The 19,802-nt window shown below is 35.5% G+C and overlaps 1 protein-coding gene across 7 annotated transcripts in view; it reads right to left on the reverse strand.

Annotated features, from left to right (window-relative positions):
• Positions 1-423: 423 nt before the first annotated feature.
• SYNJ1 (synaptojanin 1) overlaps positions 424-19,802 on the reverse strand; it is an 86,868-nt gene continuing 67,489 nt past the window's right edge. For 3 of the 7 annotated variants that reach the window (XM_063088863.1, XM_063088883.1, XM_063088893.1), the window contains exons 22-29: positions 18,630-18,792; positions 15,477-15,686; positions 14,635-14,778; positions 10,789-10,827; positions 10,585-10,655; positions 8,754-8,862; positions 8,285-8,502; positions 424-3,406 (exon numbers count right to left, since the gene is read on the reverse strand). In XM_063088863.1, the coding sequence (XP_062944933.1) occupies positions 2,597-3,406; positions 8,285-8,502; positions 8,754-8,862; positions 10,585-10,655; positions 10,789-10,827; positions 14,635-14,778; positions 15,477-15,686; positions 18,630-18,792 (1,764 nt within the window). In that variant the 3' untranslated portion in view covers positions 424-2,596. Of the gene's footprint in view, positions 3,407-8,284; positions 8,503-8,753; positions 8,863-10,584; positions 10,656-10,788; positions 10,828-12,064; positions 12,113-13,961; positions 14,001-14,634; positions 14,779-15,476; positions 15,687-18,629; positions 18,793-19,802 lie in introns of all 7 variants that reach the window. The other 4 variants (XM_063088873.1, XM_063088901.1, XM_063088921.1 and 1 more) reach the window with 3 other exon arrangements.

Below are 19,802 nucleotides of genomic sequence, written 5' to 3' on the forward strand. Positions count from 1 at the left end.
TAGAAACTGGGTTTTTTTGGTTTTGTTTTTAAGTCAGTCTCCTTTTTTTGTCTGGCTGTTCATGTCCTAATTCCCCTCTGTCCCCAGTTGTTTCTTCTGCTAAGGGTCAGAAAATCATCATTCATGCTTTATGTGTTATTTTCAAGCCAACAAGATTTTGAATGAGGGCCTCTCTTATGGTATAAGTGCATGGGCTTCTTAATGATTAGTAATCTCAGAAAATCTTTCTTCTTATGTTTAGAGTAAGCATTATATGGAGAAATAAAATAGATGAAAATAAGGTCTTGCATTAAAATATTTGATTTGGCAATAAGAATATTTTCCACAAATGTCATTAACTTGTATATGTAAAGTACAAGAGAAATGGCTGAGAAAAATTCTTCCCTTTTGAACAAAGAAGTCAGCATGGTAAAGACGGGTATATTTATTTCTTCTAACAGCACATTTCACAGGATATGTACAGATGTCTGTATACCACTGACTTTAATACTGTACTTCTATAAAGTATATAGTTATAAATACTGTATGCCACATAAGCAATAAAATTCTTACATATAAACAGCAATCTACTATAGAGAACAAAGAATTCACAAAGAGATCCTTAGTGTCTTGTGCTCTGCTTTTAACAGAACTGGTATATATTTAATAATACACAGAACAATGGCTAGTTATCTGCAGCATACCTTTAGCTTTCGTAACTTTGTGCATTTTCAGCAACTTGCCAAATATAGTTTTCCTGATAAAGGCTGAGCTGCTATGTATATTTTAGACAGTAGTTTATACTCAATAGTTCTTGCTCACAGAACTGCAATTTGCACTAGTGAAGTTTACCTTACAATGAATTATTTTGTTAATGGAGAGCAAATACCATATACACTAATCATATAGATGTTAAAGCCACAGTTTCAACAAGTTAATTCACATTTTGAAGCACACTGCTTATAGTAATACTGCCGTTTAAAAGATACTACTGCTGAAATGATTAGAACCTCTGAAAAGCACAATATAAAACCCACAAGAGTTATTCTAACAGCAAATCCTGGCTGTTAGCAGAGAGGATTACTTCTGTAAATATAGTATTTTGATAACATTCGAGCATTTAGAAAAGTGCTTTTTTGCTAATAGATTTACTTTAAGTGCAATGCAGTTTGCTGTGCTTTTACATTTTACATATTATTAGCTATGAACTCTATTTTCTGATATTCCTCCAATGCACATCTTTAAAGGTTAAATGTGGACATAAGAATTTAGGTGGACATATATGACTCTTTATATAAAAGGAACATTAATTTAAGTCTTAAAAGGTAAAGATGATTTTAACTTAAACTGATAACAAAACTATCGCTCAAGGAGTTTTGATTGGTTTACCTAATGATATCAAAATACTACATTCTGTAAAAATTCTGTGTACTTCATAAAATTAATAAAAGCAGGAACAGTTGCATATTGGCAGTGCAGGAGACAAAATCCACACCTAATTTGAGGTATAGCCTCTAAAAACTTAAAGCAGCATCAAAGATGTGTTCTATAGCCTCTTAAGGGGGAAGAGAACATACACTGGGTATATCCCTAATTCAAAGCACTCTGAGGACAGATGCTTTCCCTGCTAAAAGCAAACATCCAGAGCAAAAGCAGCAAATAGAAAAGTGTGGGAGGGAAATGGGCAACATATACCTTATTGTATATAGAGAAGAGTATACGTTTGGCTCTAATATTTCTCATTGAACTCGGAGATATGTGCCTTCCATTTGAGGTCTATAGAGTGTCTTTCCACATGACAACAACCACAAAATATGCTGCTTCCAGCTGCAAGAACCTCCTCCCAGAGAAAAGCATATGGAGATGCCAGAGTGGAAAGTAACAAGGTTGTATATATTTGAAGGGGTTGGGTATAGAAGAGTAGAATATTCTGGTTTATATAGTGAGATTATTCTAGTTTGGGGGAAAAAATAAAATGTCCAAATCACATCTGCAGCCATCTTTTTGATAATGAGATACTGAAAAACAGACTTTGTTGGAACTTTCAGGTAAAATTTGGTCTGAGTCATATCCTAGAATTTAAATTCTGAGTTTTATAAAATGTGTAAATGTGTACATATGCATATATATGTGTGTGTGTGTATATGTATACACACACACAAACCTTTTTTAAAGCAATGCCTTTCAAAACTCAGTTTCTCTATAACTTTGGCAGCTCTTTGGTAAATACTCATAAATACCAATTGTTAACAAGTATGAAAGGGCTGGCAGTAATGTCAGCTAAAAGTTGTGTGGGCTTTTTGAGATTCTTCAGAGAAGACTGACGAAGAATTGCTGAATGAGGACTATTTTCTAAAGTAATTTTAAGCACTTTTTATGGCTAATACTGTCTCCTATTAATCCAAAGAGAAACACACCAAAACTCCAGTTAACAGAGAAGGATTTTTCCTTATTTCCAATATACACATATTCCAACTTTGTACACATCAAACAGTGGTATTTTATGAAGATATCAGTGCTTGTAACAATTGCTTATTGCACATAATGAATAACTAATGCCCAATTCTTTTGGCTGTACCCTGCCAAAACTAAAAAAAATGTTTTCTATCATATAACATTATCTTTCTGTAAAGTCTAGTGTGGGCGATGCCTTAGATGCCGAGGCTGTGGAAGGATCTACTGGAGGGCTGGTGCCAGTTGACAGCAGAGGGACAGGAGGTGGAGGGGGTCTTCTTGATGGCAACACACAGAAAGAAACATTTTTACCTTTTTTCCAGTCATCTTCAAATGTCACGTCAGAGCCAGAAAACAAACTTGACTGATTACCCAGTAAGTTTGGACAAGCTGACTTTGACTTCTCTTTCACATAAAAGTCCTTTTCTTCCTCAAAGGTTACCCAACCTTTTGGGTTGCTAATTTTTACTGTAGACTGGCCCTGCAGATCAAAACTGTCCTTAAGGCCATCGAATGAAGATGAAGGCTTGCTTTTATTATGACCAAGAGGCTTCAGAGAAGGGAAAGGACTGTCAATAATAGGCTCTTCTTGGGAGAACCATGAAGTTGCCTCTGATTCTTGAGACTCAGCTCGAAATGGGTTTCCAGGAACAGCAGTCCTATCAGTGAAAGGTTTTGTGCTGGTCAAGCCAATAAATGGGTTTGGAGAACTTCGCATATTTTCCTGGGATTTACTCTGGGCTGGAATTGGAGGCATTGTTGGCATGCAACTTATAGAATTCAAAGTATTAACATGACTTTGTGTTGCAGAAGGCAACTGAATCAACCTCTTTGGGTCTGGGGTTAGAACAGGTGACATTTGAACAGATAGCTGAGCCTTTGATACAGCAAGCAGATTAAGTGACAGATCTTCAAATGGGTCACTCTTTAATGGTGATTCTTGATCGACACCAGAGACTCCATTTGCTTTTACCTGGAGAAGAAAGAGAACACTGAATAATAAGTTTATATTTACTCTTAATAGCCCCTATTCTTCCTGTCTCAATTATTCTTCCTTTTTCCGGGCAAGTATACAAATTGAGAAACTAAAAAGCAGCTTTGTGTAGTTTGTTATTCTGGTGGTTTAAGTAAGATGAAACAGCTAAAATCATATTTTTTAAAAGCTCCTTACTAAGTAAATCCTTTTATTAAATCCATTTTTTAAATCCCAAAGACATTATATAGAACTTATTTCATTCATGTAAGTTTTGAGATGGTAAGGAGAACTGCACAGAATTAACAAATTTGTTCATGCCTCGTTCTGTCAAATTTTAACATGAGCTTAAGAAACCCATATTCAGAATTTATGCTAAATCTATATAAACTACCAACACCAATGTATGATGATGATGTGGTTTCATTGTTTTTTTAAATAATTTTCATTTAAAATTGATGTTACTATGGAAATTCAATTTTATGGGTAAAAATTAATTTTATTAGGATATTTGTATTCATAGCTGAAGACTGTTAAAGACTGCATCTTTCCTTTTCTACTTCAAAAAACAGATTTTCAAAGAGTTCTTCACCCTTTAATGTAAGTTATCTTTTGTACAATAAACTCTTTGAATAATGTGACAACTTTCCTTAAATGATCTTCCTCATTTTGAAATGTTCCAAAATAGATATACTATTATTAACCAAATGCAAGAATTGTTTAAAACCAGAGGAAAAAAAAAATCCAATTTTCTATTTGGTATATTAATTCTAAAACCAAAATGAAGCTGTGCTCAGAGTGGTGCACGGTCCTTTCTATGTGACAGAGTTGTCCATGAACTGTTATCATTGGGAGGACTGTTTGGAATTACTTTATAGCCACAAAAATTTTCCACTCCTTCCCTGAATCCCTCTGTGCCTAGTTCACAAAGAAGCTGGTTGGAATGGGGCACAGCCATGGGACTGAGCAAAGCCAACTGTTCTGATGGGAAAAAGAACTATGATCCTGGCCTCATGAACAAATTAGCTCCGTAGGAATTTCATTATTAATTAAAAAAAAAAAAAAACACAACTCTAAAATTCTTATTTTTTTTTTTTTTGTCAGCTGGCTGGTACAGGATCCAAACCCTTGACCTTGGTGTTATAACACTGCACTCTAACCAACTGAGCTAACCAGACAGTCCTCCCAAGATCTCTATAATTCTTAGAACGATTTGGAAACTTATGCCGACTTCAAAGATAAGAAAATTAAAACTTCAGGGTTGGCAAGGACAGGGAAGGGAGTTAAGCTCAAGACTTGCAATGTAACAAAACAAAGCCCTATCCAAAATGAATTTAGATAGTTGTTAAAGCAAAATAAAGTTACATGAAATATACAGGGAAAAAAATATAATTGCATATTATGAAACACCAACTAGTGCTTAAGAACAGAGAAGCTCTAAAAGGAAACTTGCAAAAGAAAATGGTGTGGATAACCTCATAAGTGAATAACTTTCAAATATCCGTTTTATTCAATTGTCTTAGAAAATACTTTATAATTGAATGAACAAGTATATTTTTCTTCAAACAATATGACAATAAATTTGTACAAATTAAAGGGTGAACATGTCAGAGTCTAAACTGTATTCTAAATGTATTAAACAGACCTATATATGAAAATGTACTTGAGAGAAAAATTTATTATAGACATTATAAAACTACAATTAATGCTATATTTCCAATAATCTCTGGATTATTTATGATTAATACAATAAAGTGGAAATATTTGATTGTGTCTGGGACCAAATTCTCCTATGGCAGATAGAACAGTCTACAATATAGATGTTACAGGCAAGGAGAATTTTATGCTTTGTACAGCTTAGAATAGTAGACACTTGCCAAATAAATGCTATGCATTTAAATATTTTTATTTTCATATATAAGAAAAATTTTTATTTCAAAATAAGTTAAAGGTAATTTGACAGCAGCAGGATCATTTTTCCCAATCAGACCTGAAAGTATAATGAGAGCCACACCATCATTCATTACATTAGAATTAATTTGTAGTATAAGCAGGATTTGTGATGACATTAAAACCAGTGTTATTTTTACAGAGAAAGGTGTTGGAAGGACCTTCATGTAATCTTGTTACAGTCTTAACCTTCATCTTTCTAAATCATGAATTGTTCCTTACTGAAAAGAATCTTGCTACTAAAACTATTTGAAAAAATATTTCCCAAAAGAAATCTAAGAATGAGAATTATTGAATTTTGTGTTCATGTAATTACACCATTGTTAAAACCAAGAACAAATTTGGTTTTACCAAATAGGCCTTCATATACTTATAGCTTACCTTCTTGAAGTTATACTTTTTAGTTTTGTTAATTTTCATTAAAAAAATGAAGGAAAAAATGGTAAAGCATTAGCAAGAACAACTAAAATGGTTCCTAAAAATCTGAAATACTAAGAAAAAGAAAAATCAGGTTTTATGATATGATAATACAATATATTAATGTGAGCAGGTGGTTTTAAGAATGGGTGAAACTTTAGATGTATGAAGCAAAAGAGTCATACATCTAATGTGCTAAGACAAATGAAAAGCACATGTAAGATTGATAAATAGTCAGATACCTGTTACCCTGATGGTTGCTCCTGCTTTGAGAAAGGGAACACAGACATCAAAGGAAAGAGTTAGGAGGACAATCTGAGACCAACCAGAAACTCTAACAAATCACTCATCAAAATACTTTTAATTCTATGTTACATACAGAATCCAAGAACAGCAATATTTGCAGGTTGTAGTGTAAGTTCAAGAGATGATTCCAATTCTTTTTGTAATTTTGTTGAATTAGGGTCCAAACTTCAGTTTTTGTCTGAGATTGATTATTAACCAGTTCAAAGTTTGCTATTCTAAAAATAATATTCCAAATAGGTTTTTGGAGCTCTAAAATATTTTAAGCAGCCTGCTAGGGACTGAATGTTTGTGGGCACCTTCCCCAATTCATATGTTGAAGCCCTAACTCCCAATGTGATGATGGTGAGGCCTTTGGGAAGTAATTAGGGTTAGAAGAGATCCTGAGGGTGAGGCCTGCATGATGGGATTAGTGCCCTTATGAGAAGAGACACTGGAGAGCTTCTGTGCAAGTGCTTATGTGCTCGCTCACACGCTCACTTGCACGCGCTCTCTCTCTCTCTCTCTCCCCACTCCCTGCTTCCCTCTCTCTCTCCTCCAGGCACAAGCACTGAGTAAAGGCCAAGGAGAAACACAGAGAGAAAGTGGCTGTCAGCAAGCCAGCATGAGAGCCCTCAGCAGAACCCCACCATGCTGACACCCTGATCTTGGACTTCTAGCCTCCAGAACTATGAGAAAATAAATTCTTGTTGTTTAATCCACCTGTTCTATGATATCTTGTATGGCAGCCCAAGCAGACTAAGACACAGCCTTAGGATGGCTATGGATGTCATTACCAGAGAAAATGAACAAAATGGCACCACTTTGCAAAAGTACTACTTCACTGAAAATTAGTATTCATTTTAACAAAATGACCAGGATCTGGGCTTGTTCTGTATTACTCAGATTTTTTGAAAGATGACACTGTCATCAATTCACCTCATAATTTATTAGTTGGAAGGTACAACAATGTAAGAAACTGTATATTCTTGTTATTTAAAAATGAAATCACAAGAAAGAAAAAAACCCCAAAATGAAATCATAACCTTTCTATAATCTATCAGTATTTTTTAAATCTAGTATTCTCAGGAAATAGTTTTGAAGTAACTCTTCCCCAATACGTAAAGCTTACCTTACTTTTAAGTAGAAAAACTAATTTTGATAATTTAGAGAGAGACAATTTTTAAACATATTAAGTACTTTAGAGATTCCTGCCTACTAAACCTTAGACTCTTTAAGTTAATACTGTCTTGATGATCTCAGAGTTAGTGTGTAGCTCTGGCACTGGGCAGGAGAGTAGGAGTAGGTTTATATTAGATGTACAGGATTGTGTATCCTACATTAAACAGATCTGCAATGCTGAGATTTTCTACTTGATCTCTTCCCTCACTGTCAACTATCATGTCAATAGTACAGCTTTGAGTTCTGTTACTTTACTTCCTGATGGATTTCCTTACTTCTGGCTTTTAGCTGATAATCAGATGACTAAGGTGTTGGAAGTCAGACAGATAAGTGAGACATTTTAATACTGTGGAAAGGATATATGACACATTATATGATTGTTTGAATTAAAAGAATCTTCCTATATAGAATTATGGAATCAAAGAACATATAAACAATAAAAAGTAAAGCTGGGCCATGTATGTTTTTATGTTTTAAATACCTCATAGATTTGGGGCAAGATTTAAAAAGACCTGTAAAAATCACTATATGTTCTATTCTACAGTTTTTTCCTATTAAGTAGTTCTCCCTTATCCATGGTTTTGCTTTCCACGGTTTGTTATTTGTAGTATAGCACAATAAGATATTTTGAGAAAGACACATCCACATAACTTTTATTACAGTATACTGTTATAACCGTTCTATTTTGTTATTATTGTTGTTAGTCTCTTACCGTGCCTAATTTATAAATTAAATTTTATCATATGTATGGATGTATAGGGAAAAACATAGTATATATAGGGTTTGGTACTATCCGAGGTTTCAGCCATCCACTGAAGGTCTTGAAACCTATCCCCCAAGGATAAGGGGGGACTACTGTAGTTTGAGATGTCAAATGACAGTCATTTGTTGAAGTCATATCTCAAGATGCTATTAATACTAAAAGGCAAAGATAAAATGAAAGCTCATATTAACGTCTTATAAAAGCTAATAATTAAAATAGTATGTTCAAAGACTATATATACCATATGCATCAAAGATAGTATTTTGTTTAAGAGTGAGACTTACTTGCAGTTGTGATGAAGTTTCTGAAGGCAAGCTGTGGGACGACCTACTCCGAGGTGGTGGTTGGGGTGGGGTTTCCAAATTTGGCTGGGGGCCAGACTGAGGCATAGGTGCTGCCATGGGGACAAGAGGCTCTTGCAACTTTTGAGCAGATGTGGGCAAAGAAGGCTGCAGAGGAAATGCAGCCTGAGGCTTCAGTGGTTCAGGAAGGAGAGCAGAACCTAAAAAATCAATGACTGTCAGATGTTAGGTGTATTCTACAAAGCCAGGTTTTTTCCTTTTTTAATGAAATGTTAGGAGGACATTCTATTTGTTGTTTTTTCCCCCAACAAGTAGCCTCATTTCTTGTGGTATAAAGAAGAAAGGATATCCCTATTTGAGTAAGTTGTGGAAGGTGAGAAAAGGAAAAGGAAAAGAAAAAGTGAAAGGAAAAAACATAGAACAAAACTGGTATTTCTAATATAGTGTCTACCTTTCGGTGCTTCCGATGGTTTGCTTTGGCTTTCAGGAGTCACTCTTCCAGCAGATGCCCGAGCATGGCTCTGTGGAGCACTGATGACCCCAGCACGAGGTGGAATTATCTAAAGATGGAAAAAATAACACTTGAGACACTTATTTTCAACAGATAAAGTTTCTGTGAAAATATTTGCTTTTGCATCTCCTTTACTCTTCCTCTCTGGTATTATTCTCCATCTGTCATTTTAATTGTTCTATATTTATAGCCATATAGTGATAAATTTTTAAATCTTCCTTTTTATTTTTGACTGTTTCCTATGTGCTGGGCATTATGTTAATTAAGCACTATTTAGACATTTTCATTTCATCTTCAAGATATCCCTAAGAGGTAGGTATCATCCCATTTTATCATCCCCATTTTAAATTAAGATGAAGAAATGTATACAATAGAGCCTGGATCCAAACCCAGGTCCGACCAGCTGCGGGGCGGGGATTCTTGACCACGTGCAATGTTGCCTTCATGGAAGAGAATGGGATGGTTTTGAGTACAAGAGATGGAGAGATACATACCTAAGCAACTAAGACTTCAGAAAAACCATACCTTGAGATATTTTTTTAAAGACAGAAGAAAAACTCTTGAACGACTAACTCAATACTCCAAATTAAATACATCGGAAGACACAACAGTAAAATATATTTTTTCTATTTTCATGTTTGCCTAAGGCTCTAAGCCCACAATACTTATTTTAAGGAAAAATTAGCATGAACTTTTAACCTCACAAAAATCTGATTTTCCTTCCCTATCCTTACAGTATTAAATAAATAAAGTTTTTATAGGAAGTATGGTCGTGGAGTCAGTGAATGGCAATTTTCTTTTTTTGTGAAAAAAGTTCTTTGAATGGGTAATAGAAAACTTTAAATATATTTTACAGACATTTTAATTTGGAGAATATTACACATAGAGAAAGGATCTTTGGGTTGTTAAGTAAACAGCTACAACAGAAAAGACAGAAAATTTCTATCTTCATTAGAAATAGTTTCTAGGTATAGTAATAGCTCTCGGTTCCCCACTCTTCAGTTATGGGCCTTTCAGCAGTCCCAGGTTCTATGAGACTAGCCTAAGTCACCGACTACTGGTTTCCATTTTCTCTTTCTCTCTCTTTTCAATTACCTGAAAACACAGCCCGAAGAACATTTTCACTTGGCTAAATAATGGAAAAAATATATATATAAAAGAACATATGATGAACATATAGAAAACCATAGATTCATCAGGTAGGGAAAAAATCCTGTAATACTATCCACTCACCTATTTGTAATACCTTTAGAATCAGTTTTAGTATACTGACTCTATCATAATTATTTTCTGAAATCTAATTAAAATCTTTCTTAATGAAGGATGACTTTATATCCTCATTAATTACTGAGATAATATAATAAAATGCTGCCCAAATACATCACCTCCTCATATACTGAGAGACTCTAAGATATTTATTTAGTGACCATAATTATTTTAAGTATATCACTTTTATCCAAACAATGAAGTTTCTATTGGTGACTGGCTCGTAGGGGGATCTGAACCCCGGACCTTGGTGTTGTCAGCACCACAGTCTACCCACTGAGCTAATCAGCCAGTCCCTCTTTAGTTATTTTTGAAGAGTTTGTTTTAAATAATTTTAGAGTTGAAAGCTACCTTACAGATCATCAAGTGCAATTCCCTCATTTTAGAGTTGAGGAAATTGAGGCTTTGAAAGGTAACATGATTTCTCCAAGGTAACAAAACTGACTAGTAGCAAATTGGAACCTAAAATCAAGACCCCTTGACCCCTAGGCTAGGTTTTACCTACCGGTCTGGCTGCAGTGTATCCAGAAGGTCCTAGGCCTGTAAGTCCTGCTTGAGGTAAAGGCTGATTGCGTCCTGGAACAAAGACATCACACCATATATTTAAGTTCCAAAAAAAAAAAAAACAAGAAACTATGCACTTATATTCCAAGTGTCTATTTCATGATCCAATTTTAAGGGTAAATAGCTACATTCAAGTGCTTTTTACCTATATTATCTTTCCGTGTTGTCCCAGGGCTTTTGGGTGCTTTGAAGCAAGAAGGGAAAAAAATCAGTCATAAGTAAACAATAAAGCAATATTGCATAACATCAGTTGGCTGTTCTGTTTCATTATGCAGAAATGGGGGCATGAGATGGTAACAAAATAAAGTACTCTGCTTTGCATAATGATAACGAGTATTATCAGTCCTGAATGAAATACTCCAAAAGAGAGAAAAATCAGAATACTTAAAGAAATCTTCATGGGAGACAAGTGTAGTTCCTAGTCTGATACCTCACTCATGCTGTCACTTTTAAGGTGTCATTCCTCAAGGAGCTCTCTCCCATGAACCTTGAAAACATATGGTCAGCTGTGTGAATGGTCACAACATGTGGCACTGCTGCTCCTCAGAGCTTGGCAGATAAATGGCTGCAGAGCAATAGGGCTGCATTTTTCAAGCTACACAAGAGTCTCTTGTCAGCACTGCTCTAGGGCTTCACACTGTAAGTATCATTGTGGATAAAGTTATCTTATGATGAGATCTTTTGGATTCCTTTATCAAAATCCTATGATTAAGATAGAAGGCAGGCATATCTTATTACCAAATATCTGCCTTAGGGAAGACAGTGTTAAAGTACAGTTCAAATTCGTTAGAAAGGTAGCTGAATGAAATAAATTACCCTTGGGGCCAAAAGGAGTAGAGGGACTATCAAGGGCAGTATCTTAGAGTTATTCTCCTTTTTGAAAAAAAAATTCAAGTACAATTGTTATATAAAATACATCAGCCCTTTAATAACTACAATCTTAACAAATGACCTCTAGTCTTAATAGTAACAAATCTGGCTCAGTACCAATATTCATAAAAACATCTATGTTATCTGAAATCATCCACAAAATACCATATACTTGGATCTGAATAGGGTTTAATTATAATTACTAATTTTTAAAACTTCAGATTAGTAAAGTGCATTTCTAAACATTTAACTTATTCTGAAAAGAATTTCAAAGGCATTCTTAAACAATAATTTCAAAACGTAGTATATATGACATATAGATAAAACAGCACAAACAACATTAAGAATCGCAGGGACATTAAATGGATATCCATTAGAAACTATACACAACATAGAATGAAGGAGAAAAAAATACAAGGTACACATAAAGAGAGGGAGGCAATGTCTGTAGTTGTACTAAGAAAAGATTCAGTATGCCTTTAAACACCAGAGGGGCTGACATTTAGAAATAAAACGAGAGAACCATTTCTATAATGCAAAAGTCTTGTTACCTTCTATCTCTCTCCTAGCTACCCCAGGACTGGGAGGGGTTCCAATACCTTTTTAGAGAAAGAACAGAAGCTATATATTGTTCAGAGCCCACAGCACAGAATAAAAGGCAGGCACATGAAACGATTTCTGCATTAAACTTACTTTTGCAAAAAGGCTCTTTTATTTATTGCTTTTAATTTCTTCAAAGATATCAATACAAATCAAAGTGACTTTAGATGCCTAGCCCAAACCTTAGTCCTCTCTTTCCTCAAACAGATCAGCAGAAACGGGATGACAGTTTTCTCTGTATATCTGAGATTACTAGCAGTAGGGAATTTAAAAGTATGTTTAACAAAAGACTTTGCTTTATGATAATCTCATTCCTTATATCTAGAATTAAGTCACTAACAAAAGCTATAATATTTGACTGTCAAAAAGGAAAAAAATATCATATATGAAGTTCCATTTAATTTTAAATTTCTGAGACTACCTTAGTCTCTTCGAAGTTAGTTTTTGTTTTGTTTTGCAGCTGACCAGTACAGGGATTAAACGCTGAACCTTGGTGTACTCAGAACCATGCTCTAGCCAACTGAGCTAACTGGCTAGCCCTACAAGTTACTTTTTTATGCATTACTTTTAGAAACTCTACAAGTACTATCATGACTTTCCCCAAGCATACTGTCTTAAAGGAATTTTTGATTATAGGATAAAATAAAATACGTTGCAAACACTGCCTACAAAAGAATTATGATGAGAAATAATCTTTTTCATACTGCCTACAAAAGAATGGTGACGAAAAGCAATTTTTTAAATTAAAACAGGCTTCTAAGTAAGCTACTGGGTTACTAATATGATGTCACTTTTCACAAATTCATTTTAATATTTATTTTCTACAAGTTGTTTTCCTAATTAAAGCAGAAAATAGAATTTGTCAAAAAAATATAAATAAAAACAAGAGTTTGAAATAGGAAAAATTAATATTTACTGTATGGCAATGGAAAAATCAACATCTAACAGTATTTTACTGAAGCTATAGTGCTGAAATAATTTAGCTATACTTAAACAGAGTCATAAAATTCTACACACAGGCAAAGTCAGTCTGTAGTAACACCTAAATTGGTCAGCAATATCATTAGGCGGCTAGAATAAAAATAGACCAACTACACATGTACGGCAGGCAGGCCTTAGTAATATTAAAATTGGATTTGCAAAAGCTCTTCTTAGGAATTGGGACAATTCATCTCACCCTTTCTTGAGAATTAGATTAAATAAACTTGTCAAATGCATACTACTTCCAACTGAATTCTGTGAGTTTTCATGTAAATAAAGTGATTCATTTGTGAATTAAAATTTCCTTATTGAAAAGAGAAAATCATATAGTTCTTACATAAACAAATGAGGCGTGAATTTTATGACAGTTGTATAATAAATGCAAAATGAAAGATATATTTCAGATTATTATGACTTTAAATTGCTTTCCTAGGAAATGTTGCTAATCTACAAGTTTTCTACAAGAAAAGAAATGTACTAAAGCACTGCTAATCAAAGACTTGGGAAATGTCCTGTATTCACTGTACCTGAATCCCTTTTGAAGTTAATATAACTTTCGGAAATTAAATTTTTGTAATTAAATTGACTATATTTATCAAAAAAGTACAGCAGACCTTAATAAGTAGTTCAACTATGTTTACCTAGGGAATGAAAGCCTTCGTTAGTCTTATTCAGAAATAAAACTAAGGTCTAATATTTTACTTAAAGGGAATATACTAAAAGTTTGGAGCTATCTTTAACTTGGAGTATAAATGCCATTTATTTTGATTTTTATCAAACAAACCTAAAATGTCTTTCAATTGTAGGGGTCAAACTTCAAAACTTTAATGAACCAAGATCCACACGATAACAAATATAAATTGTTACCTCCAAATTCTTTTCTAGCAGGTGCAGGACTCCTAGCCCCTTACAGTTCATACGAAAATATGCAGCAGAAAGGAAATGATATTAAATAAAAAATTGAAATGTCAAAGATTTACTATAGTATTTATGACATCAAATATCATGTAGGAATTACATATTAGTATCTAGGTACTATAAAAAAAGCTATTATTCAATGCATATAGTTAATTGAAGTAACAATATCTTAAAAAATTTAAATAAATAAAACTATATATTAAATAATATATATGCTCTTCAGTTCTAATTATAAATTTTACAGAAATTAGTAAGTTTTAGTGATTTTATGCTTATAAAAGCCAGAAGTGAGGATTTTGGGGAAAAAAATTAAACCTAGTTTTATCTAAGAACAGTTTATATGCCTAATTATATCAAACTGGCAAAAACAAAACAAACATCTCTTGTACACTTATAAGAAGACAGCTATGAAAACAGGTTAGAGAAATCTACTTGGGAAACACTTTTTACCTGTTGTGTCATACCTACCATGCTCTTTAAAGAAAAGCTTAACTAAGTAGCAACAATGATAAGAAAAACAATAAAATCTAGAAGGTAGAGATTTGAGAACAAGCAAAACATTTTTAAATAGAGTAGAGGAGAATTTGAAATCTAGAAGAAATAGAAATAAAACGGTTGTTACCTGAAGGTGGAGGAGGTCTTTGTGGGGGAGCTGGACGTGTGGGAGGAGCAACCGGGCGGGGAGGAGGCGGCCGCTTGGGCTCCAGGGTCTGGGAAGAATCTTTCTGCTGCAACTGTGTTGCTGGCTGAGTGTCAATAGGAGAATCTAAAGCAGTACATTAGGTAAGATGATCAGGTTCCAAGTAGGAGTTGGCAGGAAGGAATGGTACTTCATACATACGAGGGTACTTCAAAAAGTTCATGGGAAAATAGAATTAAAAGACAATACAAATCTTTCCATGAACTTTTTGAAGTACCCTTGTATGTATAATAAATGTTCTGTTTTGCTGGTGTTTAAAATGTGTACACAGTATAAAGAAATGGCAGACATTTTCAGCATGAATAAAAAAAGCAGTCTGCCATTAAACTACCCTTTGGTACCATGGCAGCAATAATGCTACCTCTAGTTGACTTCTTACCTAGGCCCTAGGTGTTGAAAACTGATTTACTGAGTGGCCCTGTCAAGATGCCACAAAGTACTGTTAGAGTTACATCATTTGCAGTCTGCTGGCCAGTAGAGAGAAGGAGGAAAAAAAAGAAAAGCCCAAATAGTTATGGGTTCTTGCCATAACCATAGAAAATCATCAAACCTAACCACACAGAAAAAGCATTAAGAAAATTTTCATCTAGTGACGGTGATGATGAGTTTCCTTTCCACTGGGAGCTTATCATGTACAAATTTTCCTCTTTTCTATGCAGAGAAAACAGGGTACACTTTAGTATCTGGGCACAAAAGTTAAACAATGTCTCTCCCAAATCAAAGACATTGGCTAGAGAAAGTCATACAAAACTCAAAGTACACACTCTGTGAACTTGGAGGCCCAGGAGTTCTTGATGGTGCTCGGCTTGGTCTGATGGGAAGGGAAGGTACAGGACCTTCTGATATTGTAGGTGACTGGCAAGGACTAGTCCGGGGTGAAGAGCTTGGGGAAGTGCCAAGGCCAGAACTTGAAGAAGGCTGGAGATGCTGAGGAAGAAGCTCTTCCACTTCAGCACTGTAGTCATCAACGTCACCTAAAAGCAAGGTTACCAAAGACACCACCATTTTAACTTGCTCAGAGACTTCGTTCATCTTAAGTTTTAAAAGGTTAAAATACACAAAACAGACATGTTAACATTATGACATTGCAAACATACATGGATTAAACATGTAGGCTTGTATAAAAATTTATGTGTATAAAACCAGGATTAGCACAATGCTCTTACCGAAAATGTAAAGATATCTATTATCTCAGAGCAACAGGATGCAAGGGTGACTAACCACTTGGAGTTGGATTGACTAAATGGTCTTTCATTATTCCACTGAGCAGTGCTGACTGACTCAAATGTTTACTGCTGTGCCTCCAGACCTGTCTATGAACTGCCCCGCTCACTGGCCCAACTCAGGTCCGTCCTGAGAGAAGACAAGCTCTCAGACAGCCATATACCCTTTTCCTGGAAGTCTCCTTCCTTGCATTGCCCCAACAAAAGACCCTCTTTGCTTTAACTGTATACTGGTTCTCCCCTAAGGTCTCCTCATCTCCATTTACCTCAGGGTTGAAAAGTGGGGTCAAGGTGCTCCTTGCAACCTAATTCTAATTCCAGAACATTAACGTCCCATCCCCGAACAAAAACTCCTATTTCTTTGAGGCTATGCCAACAGGAATTTATGTAACTCTTTCTACCCACACTTGCTGCAGTAATCTCCCACCTCCATCCTTTCTGGTCACTTGAACTTCATTGTGATCACCACCTCCCAAGCCTTTCAGTTCTCTCCCTCAGTTACTCTGTCTTCTTTTGACTTCATCAGGATCCAGGGCTTGATGCCTCTAATTTTAACGCACATCCCATTTTGCTTTCTTCTGTATTTAGCTGCAGATTCTAAGGTTCCTAACCTCAGCCATCCTGCTACTTCATTATTCTTCCACTGCACTTGCTTGACAACCCTGCATTGATTCCACTATTTAATCTTTCCATGATTGCACTCGGGCTGCTGAGTGCTGCTGCTAAAGAAAACCACACAGTCCTGATGACTCGGCCACATAAAATTTGTGGTTTTCAGTCTCTTCTGGGCTCTCAAAGCTGCTTGGCAATTCCATGATTTTCTGGATGGCTCTCCCCTTCACTCCTCCTCAGGAGCTTTATCTCAAAGTTTCTCAACTCTCCTGAAGCTGAGGATTACCCCACTTTTGCAGATAACTTCAACACAAACTTTATAGAGAAAAGAGAAGTCTTAAGGGAACCCCTCTTCAACAGCCTACTCCCCCAACCTGGAGTCTAATGACATGACTGACACTCAGGTACACACAGATGGAACCAATGAGGTCCTACCCACCCCAGTTTTCTCAGTGACCTTGCTCTGTTTCCCCTCTACCAGTGCTTTTCCATCAGCACTAAGCATTCTCAAGCTTCTCTCATTTAAAAGCAACCATCCCTGGATCCCTGTCTCCCTGGAGCAACTGCCCTCTTCTCTTTTTCCCCTATCTTAGCCAAACTTCCTTAAAGAGTTGTCTACAGACACTCTCTCCACTTCTTCATATTCCATCCATATCAATTTATCACCATCTGGCTCCATCACTCCACTGAAATTACTCTCATAAATGTCACCAACAGCTTCCCTCCCCATTATTAAGTCAGAAGGACATGTTTCTGTCCTCATTTCTCCTCATCTCTCTGTGGTACAAGACACCATTGACTACTCCTTCCTTGTTACACTTTCTTTCCTTAATTTTAAAATCACAAAATTCTCTTGGCTCTTTGACATTTCTAGTTGTTTCTTCTCATTTTCCTTTTCTGGGCAGCCTTCTTCTCCTTATCCTTAAACTCTGTGTTTCTCTATATTCAATTCATTCTCTCCTGTCTCTCATAATCCTATTGGCCAAAGTAATAAATGCCCATGGTTTCATCTGCCATTAGAGCTGCTTTGTCAGTCCAGAGCTTTCTACATGTCCAATAGCTGATACCTGAACCTGACTGACTCCACAGAGATCTGAAATTCAACGTTCTCAAATTCAAAATCAAATCCATCTTCCATCCCACACTCGCTCCTCCTCCTGCAATTTTTTTCTTCACTTACTCCCTCACAAACATACTTGCATAATCATTTTAGATTCTCTTTCTCCCTCTTAGGCCTGTGCATATGCCTTCTTTATGGATCATTCCTCTCTTCCCTCTTTAATCCAATTCTCCCTCAGCCATCAGATACTCAACTTAAATTTCAACTCCTGTGGAAACCCTTTCCCAACTTCCCAAATCCAGGTTAGGAGGCAACTTTCCTATGAGCTACCACAGCACCATTCATTATCGCATTTATGTCACTTAATTACAACTGCCTGCTTACTTGTGTATAACACCCCCTAAACTGTGAGTTCTGGGAGTACAAGGACCACAGCTGCTGAATTTCCAGCACCTATTATGTACCTGGCACATAAAAGGTACAACCTAAATATGTATGGATTGAGTATACAAATGAATGGGGAACGTAAAAACTGGAGATAACTTTGTAAGATGTTTAACTCTTAAATGTGATATCTAGCTGTACAGGGTTATCACAATATGATATATTGTATCTAGCTGTACAGGGTTATCACAATATGATATATTGTCATTTTATAAACTAAGATATGCATTTTCATGAAAAGTGTGCTGGAATAATATATCAAATAGCATTAGAAAGCAAATGGATGTTTTTATTATATCCAGATAACCTGTCCCCAAAATACCAATCTGTGTTCTTACCACACAGGAATATAAACTAACATTTGTAAAGGTCTTAATATTTAAATAGCAAAATAGCAAATACATTCAAAGTCTAAGTATAAGCAAAATAAACAAATGTATGATATAAAACAAATACTGATTAATACTACTACGTTTGTCCCAAGAAGAAGGAGGGACACAAACTTGGATGCTAAGACTTTACAGATGGGATGGACACTTATCTAGAACCACAGAAGTAAATATGTTCAATAAACAAACCTTCCATATCAAAATCTGCTGCTACTTCCGCATCTTCACCAAGCAGGGTAGAGCTTGTTGACGATGGCAACACAACACTAATCTTCTCTAAACTCATTTCTTCTTCCAAATTTTTAATCCAGTCTGGACTTTTTAATGTAATAGTTACGGTCCGATTCAATAACTAGGTGAGCAAAAGAAATATAAAATAAAAATTCATTAACATAAAAATTAACTATTTTGGAATAAAAGGGCTGCCTTAGTTATACAATGCAATGATAGAGACAGTTAATTTAGTTTGACTCAATTCAACACTATTCTTTCACACATACTAATTTTTTTTTTTTTTTTGGTCTTTTTCGTGACCGGCACTCAGCCAGTGAGTGCACCGGCCATTCCTATATAGGATCCGAACCCGCGGCAGGAGCGTCACTGCGCTCCCAGCGCCGCACTCTCCCGAGTGCGCCGCGGGCTCGGCCCCACATACTAAATTTTTAACTGGTTTAAAGGTTGTTCCCAATTCTCCCTTTAAAAGCATGTGGTGCTAAATAAAGGTCTTTTGTAGCCTGCACACAGATTCAAGTTTCCTTTGCTACAGCCATATCTTTTCCTGGACAGAAGTAAATCCACTGACAACTTTGCTAATATTTTTATACTTCCTTGATTTTGATCCACAGATTAAAGAATTATTTGTATACTAAACAACTACAGAAAAGACAACAGAAAAACCTTAAAGGACATTTACTGCTCATTTGGTCCTTCCTAACTTGGCGTAATAGTCCTGAGAGCTGCTACATGTCAGCTGCTATATGCTAATCTATACAGTTTAGCATTTCAAATGTCAGAAGAATACTGAGAGAACTGAAGGTGATTTAAAATCTTCACCAAAAATTAATCATTCTAAAAACAGAATGGCTACTATCTGTGAAATCAGCATTCTGCTTCTCCCATAAATTTTAGACTGAGTATAATCTAACCACACATTGTAATCAAGATATACCATGTCCTGTCAATGTATTAAAAAAAATACTTTAAAAAACTTGCTGATAGCCACAAGACTCCTTGGTCAAGGGAGATGTGCACAAAGAAGTTTTCATTTAACTTCCCATATACATATAACAAACTTGCTTTCTAAATTGTAAGCTCTCTCCTCTGTAGTTGCAACTTCCTTTGTTTGAAGAGGTTCTTGAAGTG

The sequence above is a fragment of the Cynocephalus volans genome, chromosome 1, assembly GCF_027409185.1.
Source record: "Cynocephalus volans isolate mCynVol1 chromosome 1, mCynVol1.pri, whole genome shotgun sequence".
Taxonomy (NCBI): domain Eukaryota; kingdom Metazoa; phylum Chordata; class Mammalia; order Dermoptera; family Cynocephalidae; genus Cynocephalus; species Cynocephalus volans.